Source organism: Pseudorca crassidens, chromosome 10 (genome assembly GCF_039906515.1).
Source record: "Pseudorca crassidens isolate mPseCra1 chromosome 10, mPseCra1.hap1, whole genome shotgun sequence".
Classification (NCBI taxonomy): Eukaryota; Metazoa; Chordata; class Mammalia; order Artiodactyla; family Delphinidae; genus Pseudorca; species Pseudorca crassidens.
The window spans coordinates 71,797,916-71,814,244 of record NC_090305.1 but is presented as its reverse complement, the minus strand read 5'-3'; the positions used below and the strand labels follow the sequence as shown (position 1 = coordinate 71,814,244).

The 16,329-nt window shown below is 47.2% G+C and overlaps 1 protein-coding gene across 10 annotated transcripts in view; it reads left to right on the top strand.

Moving 5' to 3' along the window:
- Nucleotides 1-16,329, top strand: part of RFT1 (RFT1 homolog) — a 54,301-nt gene that overhangs the window by 25,125 nt on the left and 12,847 nt on the right. For 7 of the 10 annotated variants that reach the window (XR_010947067.1, XR_010947066.1, XR_010947065.1 and 4 more), the window contains exons 11-13: nucleotides 4,904-5,009; nucleotides 9,918-10,167; nucleotides 10,496-10,779. Coding sequence is in view for 1 of the 10 variants with exons in the window: in XM_067754755.1 (XP_067610856.1) it covers nucleotides 4,904-5,009; nucleotides 9,918-10,167; nucleotides 10,496-10,663 (524 nt within the window). In the remaining 9 variants the exon portion in view is untranslated. Of the gene's footprint in view, nucleotides 1-4,903; nucleotides 5,010-9,917; nucleotides 10,168-10,495; nucleotides 10,911-11,541; nucleotides 12,586-14,539; nucleotides 14,611-16,329 lie in introns of those variants that run through there. The other 3 variants (XR_010947062.1, XR_010947068.1, XM_067754755.1) reach the window with 3 other exon arrangements.

Here is a 16,329-nt window from a genome sequence, read left to right as displayed (position 1 = left end):
GGCCTTCTCCAGTGCCATTTTACAACGTCACTGGCATGTTTTAGTCTCCACTATAATAGGCCCAAACTTTTAGTATTAGGGGAAGAAGGGCCGAGTTTCTGCTTGACAGCAAAGGTTGTTAAGTTTGGAGAAACACCTGCCATGAAACCAATGACGTGGTTTGTGGCTCCCTGGGTCAGGCAACTGCAGGGAGGCCCGCATTGAGATGCCGTTAGCAAGTCAGTGTGCAGAGATCGAGACAGGCTATTTCACAGCAGCTCTGCACCTTTGGAAAGGTAATCACCAAGGAGCAGCCTTTGTAATGCAACCACAGGACAGTGCCACGAGGAAAGGGCCGTCCCATCCATGTAATGTTCACTTGCTGGATTCGTTTATCATAGAAGATATATCAACAAACCATTGTCATTGTGTGGTCCTTTTACTCAAGTGAGATGCTGGTACCAGTCTTGAGAATTTAAAAGGGTCAGTGTTAGTTGATTTCTAAGGTAATAAATTCTATCTGTGATGGTTTATGTCAGAGTCATTAATAATTCTATTTATTTTTTATTAATTTATTATTTTTTATTTTTGGCTGCGTTGGGTCTTCGTTGCTGCACGCAGGCTTTCTCTAGTTGCGGTGTGTGGGGGCTACTCTTCATTGCAGTGCACGGGCTTCTCATTGCAGTGGCTTCTCTTGTTGCAGAGCATGGGCTCTAGGCACACGGGCTTCAGCAGTTGTGGCTTGAGGGCTCAGTAGTTGTGGCTCACAGTCTCTGGAGCGCAGACTCAGTAGTTGTGGCACATGGACTTTGTTGCTCTGCAGCACATGGGATCTTCCCGGACCAGGGCTTGAACCCGTGTCCCCTGCATTGGCAGGCGGATTCTCAACCACTGCGCCACCAGGGAAGCCCCAGAGTCGTTAATAATTTTAGACTCAAAAAGATATCCCCTCTGTCTCATCTTCAGAGAGAGAAGAGTCTTGAGAGTGGTCTGGTTTCTCAGTCTCTGAAAAGGATGTGTGGTTTGGTGTAGCTGCTGCAGGATCTTTAGGACCCTTGTCGTCTCTTGCCTGGCCCAGGCCTCCATCAGCATCCCTGTCCTGGCAAGGTCTTCTAGCATTTGTCTCCTCATTGCAACTGCTTCTCATTTTGACCAAACTTCCAGTTCTCTGTGCCTTCTGGGAGGGTCATTTTGTCTCCCCAGGGTGCCTGTCGGCTTTCCTTCCCTCGTCTGCACTCCACCCATCTTCTCCTTGCCCTACTCCTGACTCTTCGGACTAGTGCTGCATATCCGAATGCCTTTCCTGTGCCAGAAAACATTAACACTACTGCTCTCTGCCCCCCTCCGCCCCCCACCATAGTCTTTTTTGTTCCCTTAAAACTACCTCACAAAACTTGACTTTCTCCAGAAAGTCTTACTGAATCAGAAAAGAATGGGAACCACTTAGTTTTGAAAGTGGACCTTGCAATGCTGCTGTCCTCCATTGCCCCAGTTGCGTGTTGCTCTTTGTCCTCACCTGTGAAGTGGACTCACCTATGACCTGAAGTGGCCTCTCAAGAGGCCTCTGTGCTGTTGTCTCCAAATGTAGGACTTGGACGCACCACAGGCAGGCGTTCGTGGGGCACTGTGGTTTTGCTTTGCATTACTTGGGCTTAGCCCTGTATATAATTAGGAGCTTTGGAAGTGCTCTGAGACTTTTCTCAGAAGTCTTTCTCATACCTAGCTTTTCCATCCTAAAGAAAAATACATTCAGTGAACTTCCCTGAGATTTCTCACATTTATCTCTTAGGTGCTTCTCTCTTGCCCTTTCTTTTACTTTTTTTTGTCTGGAGAAGGAAGGATTTATTATTTGCAGCAAGTAAGGAGAACACTTGCTTTCCCAAAGCAGTGTCTTCTCTTTTATTTTTTAAAATCTTTTTTCTTCTCAATCCCCTAATATTAGTTTCCTAGGGCTGCGATAACAATGTATCACAAACTGGGTGGCTTAATTTCAACAGAAATTGATTGTCTCACAGTTCTGGAGGGCAGAAGTCTGAAATCCACGTGTCAGCAGGGCCGTGCTCTCTCTGACATCTCCAGAGTAGGCATCCTTCCTTGCCTCTTCTAGCTAAGGATGTAGGCTGGCAGTCCTAGGCTTGGAAATGCATTAACTCCTCCTATCACGTGCCTGTCTTCTCCGTGTGTGTCTTCACATTGTCTTCCCTCTGTCAGTGTCTGTTTCTGCATCCAAATTTCCCTTTTTTATAAGGACACCAGTCATAATGGATTAGGGCCCACCCTAATGACCTCATTTTAACTTGGTTATCTTTATAAAGACCTATTTCCAAATAGATCACACTCTAATAGATCCAGATCTATTAGACTTCAAATTACTTCAGATTACTTTTGAAGGGGATATATAATTCAAGCCATACTACCACTCACTTCAATCCATAGTTTAAGGTTCCATCCACAAATTCCCCAATTCCAACCTCTTTCCCCAAAATTGACTCAAAGCGCTTCTACTTGAATCACCGTTTCATGCAGGAGTTTTGTGTCCTCCACATTGCAAAGCAGCTCACTATCCACCTTCAGATAGACTCACACATGCCGTCAGCTTTCAGTTACCAAGTGAGAGGTGCAGGTTATGAGAGGAGCCCCACTCCTCTCTGCCAGAGAGAGGAGGATGGAGAGAAGCAGGAAGCACACTGAGCATAGCCTCGAGCCACCACAGGGCAGAACCTGGTCCCTGCGTTCTTTGCTGGAGTCATCCCACAGCTGGAGTGGGGGCCAGGCTACTTTCTGCAGCGACTTGGGGAATGAAATGCAACAGGATATGGTACAATGTGTACCCAAGAGAGGGCCATCAGGGCTGCCTTGTTAGTAGTCCTTTTGTCCTTTTTGATGGCCATAAAACTATTTAGGGTCCCCATGATGCAGGGATGTTTCATATTAAGCAGCTTTCATAAACCCATGAATAAGTTTCAGATTCTGAGACTCTGGAACTCCCCCCGCCTTTCCCTTTTCTTTTAGCAGTTAAGTTTTTTCTTTTTTGAGGTCTAGTTTACATAAATTAAAATGCTATCCTTTTTTTTTTTTTTTTTTTTTTGCCATACGCGGGCCTCTCACTGTTGTGGCCTCTCCCGTTGCAGAGCACAGGTTCCGGACACGCAGGCTCAGCGGCCACAGCTCCTGGGCCCAGCCGCTCCGCGGCATGTGGGATCTTCCCAGACCGGGACACGAACCCGTGTCCCCTGCATCGGCAGGCGGACTCTCAACCACTGCGCCACCAGGGAAGCCCTAAAATGCTGTCCTCTTAAGAGCGCAGTTTGGGGGCTTCCCTGGTGGCGCAGTGGTTAAGAATCCGCCTGCCAATGCAAGGGACATAGGTTCGAGCCCTGGTCCGGGAAGATCCCACATACCGTGGAGCAACTAAGCCCATGTACCACAACTACTGAGCCTGCACTCTAGAACCTGCGCACCACAACTACTGAGCCCACGTGCCACAGCTACTGAAACCCGCGTGCCTAGAGCCTGTGCTCTTTAATAAGAGAAGCCACCGCAATGAGAAGCACGTGCACTGCAACGAAGAGTAGCCCCCGCTCGCCGCAACTAGAGAAAGCCTACGTGCAGCAAAGAAGACCCAACGCAGGCAAAAATAAATAAATAATTTTAAAATGCTTTAAAAAAAAAAAAGAGCACAGTTTGATGAGTTTTGACAAATATCTACACCCATGTAACCAACATCCAGATTAAGATACAGAACATTTCTATTACCCCAGAAAGTTCTCTTAGGACCCTTTCCAGTCAACTGCCCCCCTCCAACTCTGAGACAAGCACTGCTCTGATTTCTGTTACCATAGATTAGTATTGCTTTTAGAAAGAATTTCATATAAATGAAATCATATAGCATGGGCACTTTCATGTTTGGCTTCTTTCCCTCAATATAATGTTTTTGAGATTCATCCATGTTCTTACATGCATCAGTAGTTTTTTTCCTCCTTGATTGCTGAGAAGTATTTCTTTGTGCGGACGGCCCATAGTTTGTTTATCCCTTCTCCTGTCGATGGTCACTTTGGGCTGTTAGGAATAAAACTGCTATGGATGTTTTTGTGAACACATGCATTTGTTTCTGTTGGTTGTACACCTAGGAGTAGAATTGCTGCATCATAGGTTAAGTACATGTTTATTTTATTAGAAACTGCTTGGCTGCCTGTCAGTAATAGCCCTCTTAAAGGAGGGGATCAGGGAATTCCCTCGTGGTCCAGTGGTTAGGACTTGGCACTTTCACTGCTGAGGGCCCAGTTTCAGTCCCTGGTTGGGAACTAATGTCCTGCAAGCTGCGCAGCTTAGCCAGGGGGAAAAAAAAAAAAAGAGGAGATCAATTTCGTTTTAAGGCTCCCGATTTTTTGTTAGCAGATCTTCCCAAAGCTTGTTAGTTAGCTCTAGAATCACATCACTTTGTTTTAGGAGAAAATAACCTTGCAGGCTCTGATTCTCCCTGAAGAGTTATGGGTGTTATATCTCTGTAGTTTCCTGCTGCTCCTGAGCCCTGGGTTTCTTCAGGGCCTCCTCAACTGAGTTTCTCTCAGCATGCAGGGCCACTAGTGTCCCCAAGTGCTCAAACTAGCAGGCTTCTTCATGCTGATTTAAAAAGTGAGTTTTGCTTGCTGGCCAGATAAGCTTTTAGTTGTTAGGCAAGAGATCTGTACATTTATTCCTAATTGTCCTTTTGTTTTCAGCTGTTTGTTTTAGTTAGTACTGTAGAATGCTGGGAGTCCTTCCAGATAGTTAAGACCATAGGCTCAAGCATGCGTCTGCCCACTGATGACATCAGCAGGGCTCATGACCCAGCTCTGGTGTTCTCTGACCAACCTGCCAAAGTGAGGGTGCATGTGGGCCTCCCGTTTGGGCTCTGGAGTCTCAGTGGGTTGTTTCCTTACAGGTCCTGTCCTGCTGCGTGCCTATTGCCTTTACGTCCTCCTGCTTGCCATCAACGGAGTGACCGAATGTTTCACATTTGCTGCCATGAGCAAAGAGGAGGTTGACAGGTAGGTAACCTTAAAGATAAACCTCTAATTATGGCCTTCAGCCAAAATGAAGTAACTTCTTTCTTTTCATTCTGAACATGCATTTACAGAAGGCTCTTCTAGAACCAGGAGTGTGGTGCCTTCCTCAGGCACCATTCAGTAAGTCCTCCCCACAGTAGGGCTGGGAGCAGCCACTGCTCCTTGCCTCCCTTTGTGAAGAGAGAAGTCAGGGCCCTGAAGGGTTTTGTTAGTCCAGTTTGGCAGAGGCAGGCACCAGACAAGATCCACTCCTCCACCCACCTCCTTGCCCAGTGCTCCGATGGGTTACCAAGGAGCTTCTACGAGATGCAGATCTATAGAATCTGATTTGTAGGTCTTGCAGTATCTCAGGGATCTGTGACACCTCTCCTCAGAGAAAGGCCCAAGTGCACATACAAGTTTTGCCACATTTTTTCCCATCCATTGACCCCCAGGTCAGGACCTCTGCCCTGGAATTTCAAGCAGTAGTTTTTAACACTGGTTATGAGTCACAGTGCCCCATGGAGCTTGTTAGAAATGCAGATTCCTGTCCACCCTACTCCCACCACTCTCTCTCCTACCACGCCTACAGAATCGGCAGGCCCTGAGCATGTGAATGTTTTTTTAAAACTCCTCAATGATTCTGATGTGAACTCCTGGTAAGAGCCTCTGACCCACACCTAGGATAATTGATCTCTTGTGTCCCAGATGCCAAAATTAGCAAGGTGGTATCTGAAGACATCACTGCAGAGTGCAGTTGAGGAGAAGGATAAAACTGATATGGACAAAGAAGAGAGAGGAAGAAGAAGAGAGAAGGGGTGGGTGTAGGTAATGGGGCAAGTGGCCCTCTTTATCCCTTTGCCCCTTGAGGTCTGGGTCCCTCGGGGGTTTCATGCTGCCTCTGTAGTGCCCTGAGTGCCATTGAAATCCCTCAGAGTCCCAGTGTGGGGGTGGGATAGGAAAAAGGTACTCAGAGAGTTGGCGAACCCTTCCCCTCATTCAGAGCAGCCTCTGTCTGCTTCCCACTGGGGCCTGTCTCACAGCGGCTTGGTGACCTTGTATGCTACACCGTAGTTGAGAACTGGAGTCTAGGGCAGTGGTCCCAGCCCAGATTGCTCAGAAGTTCTGGCCCCCTCCCATACCAGCTGAACTGGAATTTTAGGAACTTAGGCCAAGGAGTCTTTTATTGCTCAGCTCCAGGAGGTTGCTGATGATAGATAGCGAAGGCCTTAGGAACCGCTGGCTCAGACCAGCTTTCAGAGTGAAAACTGCATTGAACACTGTGACCCAGTGCATATTTGGGTGTGACTGAAAGGAAGCTTCCATGAAGCAACAAGTACCCCAGTTACGCACAGGACACACTGATGGTTTTTAATTCTGTTCTATTTCATTCTTTAAACTGCCATGTCATGACCCACTAAATTGATTTCCTAGCCTACTTTTAGGTCACAACCCATAGTTCTCAAATGGTGGTCTAGACATGGTTTTTACTTCAGACAGTTAAATTTATAGCTATAAACTGCTTTGAGTCTATCTTTTTTTTTTTTTTTTAGTGGATAAAATGTTCTCTAAGTTTAATTTTGAAAGCACTGTGTTTTTACTTGAAAGGTGCTTCTAACATGAAATAATTTAAAAATATAATTTAAAGCGTACTAAATGAGGCACTGAGGTGTAGTGGAAAGAGTTCTGGACTAAGAATCTATCTCTTTGAAGGGAATTTTGTTATAACAATTTCAGCATTAGTGTTGAGGGGGAGAATCAACACTAAGCCTGATTAAAACATTAAAAATACATATCTTGCAACAAATCATGAGGGAATATAGACAGTGGCCGGTTGCTTTGGTTTCTCTTACATTGCATTGACCCAAAGAAAGCAACTTTTTAAGTTATTTGTAGTAATGGGATCAGAACAGTATATTAAAATCTGGAGAATTATTTTCATGGTATTAGTAGTCAACATAGAGAAAAGACAGGGCCTTGTTCTCATCTGAAGTAACTCACTTCCCCTAAGAGTAAAATGTGTGTGCCTTTAAGCATGGTCTCCAGGTTTGTATTAAACATAGCAGCCCCCTTTCTGTCTGGGCCCCTGACCCCAACCCTCAGTCCTGTCTGAACACAGGTAGCACCTGGGCTCATCACAGACCCCAGCAATTTTTCCCTTTCTATGAATTTAGCCAGACATAAAACGATAGTAAGAATTTTTATAGTAGAATTGAGCAGCTTAGTTAAGTGTTATGATTGATTTACCTCCTACATTTCAGATTCTGGATTGAAAAATATATACTGATGAAATCATGGCTTTTAGTTAACTACCTACAGGTTAATCAGTGTTTTTCTAAATAAAAATAGGGGATTTAGTTGGATGTGAAATATTAGAATGTCCATTGAACTGCAAGTGGCTTTTTTGTTAATAACCTCATAATATGTATAGCATAAAATTGATGGCTTTTACATTATGCTCCACTGAAGGATTTTGTTGTGTTTTGTTAAGGATATCTCATTTTCTTTTGTCCATTTGACAAATACTTTTTGGGCATCTACTCTCTAACAGGCATTTCTTTAAGCTCTAGGAATTCAGCAATGAACAAAAGAGAAGAAAGAGATCCCTGCTCTCCTGGAGCTGACAGTAGGGAAGGCAGGTAGCAAACAAGTAAATAAGCAAGAAAGTATTGTGCTTTGCAGAGAACTAAAACAGGGTTATCTAGTGAGAGTTGGGGCCTTTTTAGATTGGGGGGCCCCTCCAAGGAGGTGGCATTTAGGCTGAGGCCTGAATGACCAAGAAGAGTCTGCTATGCAAAGATGGGGCCGAACCTTCCAGGCAGAGGGGACAGTGGTGCAGAGGCCCAAGGCTGACAGCTCCTTTTGCTGACTTGTTGGCCCTTGAGTGCCCAATGTGGAGTGGGACTCCATAACTGTTGAATGCAGGACGAGTGCACACAAGACTGGCACCATACTTTGCACGGTTGCCAAGGCTACAACGTATAGCTGTGCCTTGATGTTTTCAACCAGCACCCACTGGGGAATGCTTCAGTTGCTGCTGCAGTCATCTATCTTTTGATAAGCCTGATTAAATAACTTCCTGTCTGTGTTAACCAAGCCTTAGAAAATAATCATTGTCACTGACTAATTTTCCATTGACTCAAAAAGTGGCATTTTAATTTTATCTTTAAAATTCTCATTTTTTCCTGAAGTGGATAATGTCTTTAAGGCTATAGATTTATGAGTTCTGGAAAGTTCAATAGTTGCAGAGCCCTCTTCTAGTTAAAAACAGTGGACTCCGTCATCATCAGCACCTCCCAAATGGCTACGTTAAAGAAGCCACACCATGGAACTTGTCCCTGCTTGAATTAGCATGAATTGCCTACCAGTTTCATTCATTGTTTCCATTCTACTTGGAGCTGGGTGAGGATGACTTTGAAAGTTTGTGAACCTGTGGCCTAAACTCCAAGCATTGGTCTTAATAAACCTTTCTGAGATCGTTTCTGAAAAAAAACTGAACAGATTACACATCTCTGCTTCTTTTTGGAAAAGAGGTCAGAGTACTGGCCCAGCCTCAGTGGCCTGTCATAAAGTTGGCCATTCTGATCATTGATTAGCAGTTAGTGAAGAAACTTCCCCTTTGAAGATGTGGGCTCTTGTAGTTCCATTACTCATTAAAAGAAACTCTCTCAACTGAGAAGCAAATGAATTCCCTCTCTGGAATTCTGGATGAAAGCATACCTCCCCTGTTGAGTACAGTGTGTGTGTGTGTGTGTGTGTGCGCGCGCGCGCGCGCGGAGGCTCGCGCGCACGCATGTGTGTTCTTGCTATCCTCTCTGATGAATTATATCTCCCATAGCACCTTGGGAATCTGGGCATTTGGAGGCCACAGTGGCTTTCTTACCACCCCTCCCTTCTGTACAGAACCCGAGTGGTGGCCTCTGAGGTTTCCTAACCCAGCTGACACAGCTTGGGGATCTAAGGAGTTTGGTTCCCTCAACAACTATACACTTAGAATGCCAGCTGTGTGCTAGGCAGAAATGAGATGCTGGAGAATTTTGTTCATGGATGTACCACAAGCCTTTTGGAAGACTGTGGCAGCTATTTTATCTCTGCTGAGACTCAGTTGAGAACTGAAAACTGGAGATAACTAAGTGACATGCTGCTCTGGAATCATAGAAGTGAAAGGAGCAGTATAATCCCTCAAGTCACAGAACCCACAGAGCTCTGGAGATGTAGAGAGCAGAGCAGGGATGTGTAAGAGTCTGGGAAACCCTGAAGGTGGTCCAGGCCTTGCTCCCTGTTTCCATTTCATTATGGAAGCTGGTCACTTGCTTTGAGTGAGATCCACTGGCCAAGGTTATGGGGCTTCCGCATTTTGCAAGGGAAGCGGTATGAGGTGCTAAAGTTTAGGGGCGAGGGGTCAGGTTGGGGTGTAGGCTCATTCCTTAGGCAAATTATTTAGCCTCCCTCTGCCTGGTTTCCTTGTCCATAAAACGGATCCAAGCTCCACAGGGAAAGGGCCGTGTGTTCATCCACCAGTGCATCCCCAGCACCCCTCACAGTACCTGTCAGAGTGCCTGTTCACATGTAATTGTTACCCGTGTCATATTGTTGTGTCTCACATTAAAGACAGGCTGAAAAGGATTTTTATGTGTTTTGATCACAGTGTCACTTAAACTAACCAGTTACTATCCTTAAACACCATAAATATGTTGAGTTGTTCCTTTTCTTACTCTTCTATTCAGGGGCGAAAGGGACAGTGACATTTCCATGTTGTCCACTTAGCATTCGATGTTGTGAAAATCAGCTGGATTGCGGGAACTTGAAGGTGCTTTCTGTGAATTCATGTTCACAGCCACTTTCTTTGCAGCAGCCCTGCCTTGGGACCAGGTACCCACTGCCCTGCATTGCTTGCCTCCCTCTTCCCAGGTACAATTTCACAATGCTGGGCCTCTCATCTTCGTTCCTGCTGTTATCCTATCTCCTGACCCATTGGTGTGGCAGCGTGGGCTTCATCTTGGCCAATTGCTTCAACATGGGCATTCGGATCACACAGAGCCTTTGCTTCATCCACCGCTACTACCGGAAGAGTCCCCACAAGCCCCTGGCCGGCCTGTTCCTGTCACCAGTCCTCCTCGGGGCATTTGCCCTCAGTGGTGGCATTACTGCTGTTTCCGAGGTGAGGCGCCCTGCAGCCTTCACACCACATGATTTTGCAGCATGTCCACTGTCCCTCGTTCCAGGCATCCCGTTCCTGCTCTGCCTGACCCAGCTGGACAAGTACTTGCTTCCTCTTACCCCTTCCCCTAAGCTTCTGGGACAGCATCTTATGATAGAAATGACTGATCAGTGGTACCCGTGGGAACAGAGTAGACCCTAGTACATAGCTGTCATGCCTTTACCTGACTGGAAGCTGGAGCAGTAGGGCCTCCACTCCCCGTGGCTTGCCCCAGAGAAAGGAGGTACAGCTGGGGGCCCGGGGCAGTGACAGTGGTTTCTTTCTGCAGGTGTTCCTCTGCTGTGAGCGGGGCTGGCCAGCCATGCTGGTGCACGTCGCTGTGGGGGCCCTCTGTTTGGGAGTGACTCTTGGGACAGCATTCCTCACAGAGACCAAGCTGATCCACTTTCTTAGGACTCAGTTGGGTGTGTCCAGACTCACTGACAAAACGACGTGACCTCGCAGAAGCCCTGTGGCACCTGGACCAGCTGTGGGGCAGTTTTATGGTGGAACATGTTTTTTATGCAGAAGAGCCCAGTTAGGGGTCTGTAGTGGAGTGAGACCAACACACAGGTGAGTCATTGGAGCGAACCACCAGACCAAACCCTTAGTATCCGTTTGAGATTTCAGACAGCAAGGAGGAGTTCCATTTTTAAGGGAAGACCAAAAAGCTTTTAAAATAGATGCAATTATTTTTTTCACCATTTTGTTATAATCAGCATTTTTCTTTTTGAATAATGTGTTAATTCTTTTTGGTGGTGATTGACCTTCAGAACTACATGTTCCAACAAACTCTGTCTTGGATGATAATAGTTAATAATCTTCTGGCCCAGAAGGAGAGATGTAGCCACTTTACCCTCCATAGGAATATTTAACATATTCCATAAAAGCTGGAAGGAGACTTGATGTTATGTGATGTTGTGCACCAAACAAGAACAAGTTGGCCCTGGAGTTGTGGCTTTCCCCACGTCAACACTGTGGCCTGGTTGTTTAGCGAAGGAGAAATATTGCTCAACGAGAAATCTAAGAAATGAAGACACAGTCTTTCAGATCACATTTCCCACAGTTAGCCAGGCAGAGTCATGTCTCTCCCCTTCATGGCTGTCCCCCACTCCCACCCCCACCCCCAGGCCAGCACATGTCTTCCCATAGCAGGGGCAAGCCGGCTCACGACCTCTGGCCTGGCCACTTGAGAGAGGAGGGCTTTGAAGGACACTGTGATCCTTCGTGAGCTACTCTGAAGGGAACACCACTTTGCAGTTGGCTGTAACTTCTCATGAGGAGATTGCACAGATGACAACTAAAGTTGAATAGAGGTGTCTTTTTTTCCATCAGAATGAAATAGGGTAAATTCTATATGGCATGTGTCACTGAATCACACCCTTCTCCCGCTGACCTGTTACTTCCAGCACTGGTCAGTACACCGGAATTCCAGCCCCAGGACAAGACTGACAGGCCTGCGGATCTGGTCCTTCAGGCTACAGTGTGAGCCCAGGCTAAGGCTTGCCTCCCTGCCCTGCACCCAGCAGGTGCTGTTCTCAGGCAGCAAAGCATTCTTCTTCTTTCATTAATGTATTACTGTATTAACTGATGTAATGTATTAATTAATTAGATGTGATTGACCTTTGGAGCTACATGCACAGACTATATCTTGGGTGGTAATAGCTAGTAATCATCTAGCCCCGACGTCCCCAAACTTTCTATGTTTACACCCAGAGAGCAGGATAGCTTGTATCAGATGGCAGTTTGGCTGAAATGCACACGTTTAAATCCACTGGCCTAGAGCCAAAGCCAAGAGGCCAAGGATAAAGACCCACCCAGTGCACCAAGACTAGGACCCAGTCACCTGGACACCTTTTTATCTGTTCAAGGAGAGAATGCTTCGTATTAATTGCAGGGAAAGTAGCTAAATGCAAGGTGTCACTGAACAATCAGAGGCCCTCCAGAATCATGGGCTTGGTCATGTTTTGTAAGGCAGGGTCAGCCTACCTCAGAAGAACTGATTGCCCCGTGGGGTAGGGTGGGTGGCACACACAGAAGGCAGCCCCCCACCCCCAAGTACTTTTTTTTTTTTTTTAAATAAATTTATTTATTTATTTTTGGCTGAGTTGGGTCTTTGTTGCTGCGCATAGGCTTTCTCTAGTTGTGGCAAACGGGAGCTACTCTTTGTTGCGGTGTGCAGGCTTCTCATTGCGGTGGCTTCTCTTGTTGCGGAGCACGGGCTGTAGGCACACGGGCTTCAGTAGCTGTGGCACGTGGGCTTAGTAGTTGTGGCACACAGGCTCTAGAGTGCATGCTCCGTAGTTGTGGTGCACGGGCTTAGTTGCTCCGCGGCATGTGTGATCTTCCCGGACCAGGGCTCGAACCCATGTCCCCTGCATTGGCAGGCGGATTCTTAACCACTGCGCCACCAGGAAAGGCCCTCCAAGTACTTTTTTTGTCTTTTGAATGCACAGAAATGGGCCTCCAGCCCTCACAAGTTCCTTCTCTGCTGCCGTTGACCACCCCTCTCTCCCCTAGAACCCTGTCACCCAACCCCTGCCCACTTGACCCCAGACTCAAAGTGTGGGCCTCGCACTACCTGCCTCAGAATCACCTGGATTGCAAGTTAGAAATGTAGGTTTCCAGGATCCATTCCAGACCTTTTGCCTCTGCGTCTCTGGGGCAGGACTTTGGGACCAGCTTTTTCGGCAAACAGGTTGGCACACCCCATTATCCTCACCAGCGGCAGTGCCTAGGCCCAGTCATGCTCGTGTTCACAGTGTCCATTCCCAGCTCCAGGAAGACAGCTGCCGTTGTCTGAGCAGCAATGCTGACGCCCCACCTCCTCGGGAGCAGGAACACCACGGCTCCCACTCTGTTCTCCAGCTTGGAAAGTCTCTGTGTCTGATAGCAAGGGCTCATGCTCATCTCGTCGCCATGCAGCCGGGCTCTGCTATCAGCACAGGGCTGCCGCAGTCAGGGCCAGCGCCTTTTGAGAGATGGCCAGCTGGGACAGCCACCGGGGGCTGCTTCCTGTGGCCTGCTTCCCCGTTTATAGAAAGAGGAGTCCCCATGGCCCAGGGTTTTGGGAAGCGGGTGTTGTCCCATTACTAACACCTGCTTCCCGGGCTCCAGCACTTGGGCAGCAGGCCCTTTGCAGCCCATGGCTTCTGGCTCTGTCCCCGCTGCTTCCTGGAGCACAGCTGGGCCCAACCACTCGCTCTGGGGCTTTCCCCCGTCTCCCTAGAGCCACACCTGTGCCTCAGGGTGCTTGCATACATGGGTGCTGAGCTGCCCCATGTTACCCAAGAAGGGTTTTTGGGGGGAATCACACTTGAGGCTTTAAGTGCCACTCAAAATATAGTGAGGCTACTTTTCCCATGGAAACAAGTCTCTAAAGCACATCCATTTATGAAACGAAGAAGCTTTTGTTGGTGAGGATAACAGCATTTCTTCTTTCTGTGCTGCTCTGGCCACGTGTGTGTTGGTGTCCTCAGGTTTGGCCTGTCAGGTCCCTCCGTGAGGGGATGCTGCTGTGCTACTTAACGCTTCCTCAGCTGTGACTTCTGGCTCAGGAGATGCTGTATACTCTGCCCCACTCCCTGCCACTTACCACCTAATTCACCAGGGCATCTCCTCCCTCCTGTCTGTTTTTAAAACCATGTATTCATATTGCTAGTTTCATGTCAATTTCCCCATTTTAAAATGAATAAATTATTTTCTTCACATCTCTGTGAAGATGTTTCATACTACTTCTCCTTGCAAAAAAGAAACAAAAACTCTTAAATTTCAAAAGGAAAGTGGGCAAGTACCTTGAGTATGTGAATCGTTTTTATTCCTCATCAGAACAGTTTTCCCTACGTTGACGTTACTGGACCATGATTCTGACTTTGAAAGAGAGGCTGGATTCCTGGCCCCTGCGATGGAGCTTTCTGTGTCCCAGACTGACAGGCCTGGCAGTTTATTCACTGCCTTTCCCTTCTGCCCAAAGTAGTGCTCCCCATTGTTGATAGCACTTTTCTCTTTCCTATCTTCTCTGTCTGGCCTGTCCTTGTCTTGGTCATGTTTTTTAAATATGCAGCCATTGTTGGCAGGTCAGAACTAATATCAGGGCAGGGTGGACAAGTGTGTGATTTTAGGCCTGTGGTTTTTAGGGAGTCCAGGGTACCCCTTCACCTTTATATCTTCCTCATTCGGTTGCTTGACTCGTGTATTTTATTTGGAAATGAGACTTCTGAGCCAATCACATGCAGGTGGAAAGTGATTTGTTTTACTGCTATTTACCTGAGTGAATGTCCTTAATGTTGTAAGTATTTTATTGATATTCGTTAATTTCTTTTTTTTTAAACAGGGTTTTTAATTTTTATTTATTTTTGGCTGCGTTGGGTCTTCGTTGTTGCATGCAGGATTTCTCTAGTTGAGGTGAGCGGGGGCTACTCTTCATTGCGGTGCATGGGATTCTCATTGCGGTGTCTTCTCTTGTTGTGCAGCACAGGCTCTAGGTGCGAGGGCTTCAGTATTTGTGGTGCGCAGGCTCAGTAGTTGTGGCTCACGGCTCTAGAGCGTGGGCTCAGTAGTTGTGGCACATGGGCTTAGTTGCTCCGCGGCATGTGGGATCTTCCCAGGCCAGGGCTTGAACCCGTGTCCCCTGCATTGGCAGGCTGATTCTTAACCAGTGTACCACCAGGGAAGCCCAAATTTCTTTTTTTAAAAAATTCTATTTTATTTTACTTTATTTTATTTATTTATTTTTGGCCATGCTGTACGGCATGTGGGATCATAGTTCCCCAACCAGGGATGAAACCCACGCCCCCTGCAGTGGAAGCACAGAGTCTTAACCACTGGGCCACTGGGGAAGTCCCTAATTAACTTTCAAGGGTAGCAAGAAAGGTGTTTTATTTGAAGAGTCTGGGGGGAAAGGAAGACTCATTGATTTGCATCATCAGTTCGACCCCAATTACTGTGGCAGAATTAGTCCCCCCACTTAGTGTCATTCCTTCTTAACCAGAACCATCTGGGTGTATCAGAGTGAAATAGGGAAAATGGGCTCCTAATGTAGTTCAGCCTCCTTTAGGGGCCTAATGAAGGAAGTCTTATAAATACTTCTTAATTATCCTCCAGATTAATTAGCCGAAGTTGCTAGGTGCCCCTGTCCCAAAGTGCAGTCAACTCTTGGCCTGTCAGCTTCTCCATCCTTCTGGGGTAGTATGGCTTAGACGGCAAGTGCTAGAGGTGAGCTGTAGGGAGTTAGGTCTTTCCCTTCACGAACGGGGTCCTCACCAGAGTAGGTGCACCCAGAACCCTGTCAAGGCTGCAGCACGCTCATGGAAACCCCTCCCCACGGCTTGTCAAAGCTGTTACAGTACACCCTGTCCCACACTGAGCATAACAGGTATGTAAGTATGCAGGAGTTGTGGTTGGCTAACTCTCCTGGTGATATGTGCTATAGACATTTGAACATCAGCTTTGAAGCTTTATGTTTGGATCCAGTAAATTTTTTTCCATCTCAGTCATTTCTGTAGGTTCCTGAAGAGTTGAAGGGCCCTGGATTCTGCGCCTATGAGACTGAATGAACAAAGGGCCCCAGGGGGCTTTAGAAGGAGGAGAGGGGGTGCCTGGACGGCTACCTCACCATGAGGCTAGCAGGTGCTGGGTGCTGGGGCAGCTCCTGGTTTCTGTGCTCCTCCTGGCTTCACACCGGGGTGATACCCACCTGTCCTGGGGCCCAGACGGTGGGCAGTCAGGCTGGTGGGCAATGAGAGGAGGAGTTCCCAGAAATAGGTGCTGCTCTCGGGTAGAGGTCCACGTTCTTCCAATGATGAGACAGTCTCTTTCTTTCTTTTTATAATATTTATTTATTTATTTGGTTGCACTGGGTCTTAGTTGCGGCTCACAGGCTCCTTAGTTGCGGCTTACTGGCTCCTTAGTTGTGGCATGTGAACTCTTAGTTGGAACATGCATGTGGGATCTAGTTCCCTGACCAGGGATCGAACCCGGGCCCCCTGCATTGGGAGCATGGAGTCTTAACCACTGCGCCACCAGGGAGGTCCTGAGACAGTCTCTTTCACCACCTTTTATCTCTTGCCTGCAGTCTCTCCTCTCGGGTTTAAGCTCTGTTCTGTACACAAAGCCCCTGAGGAG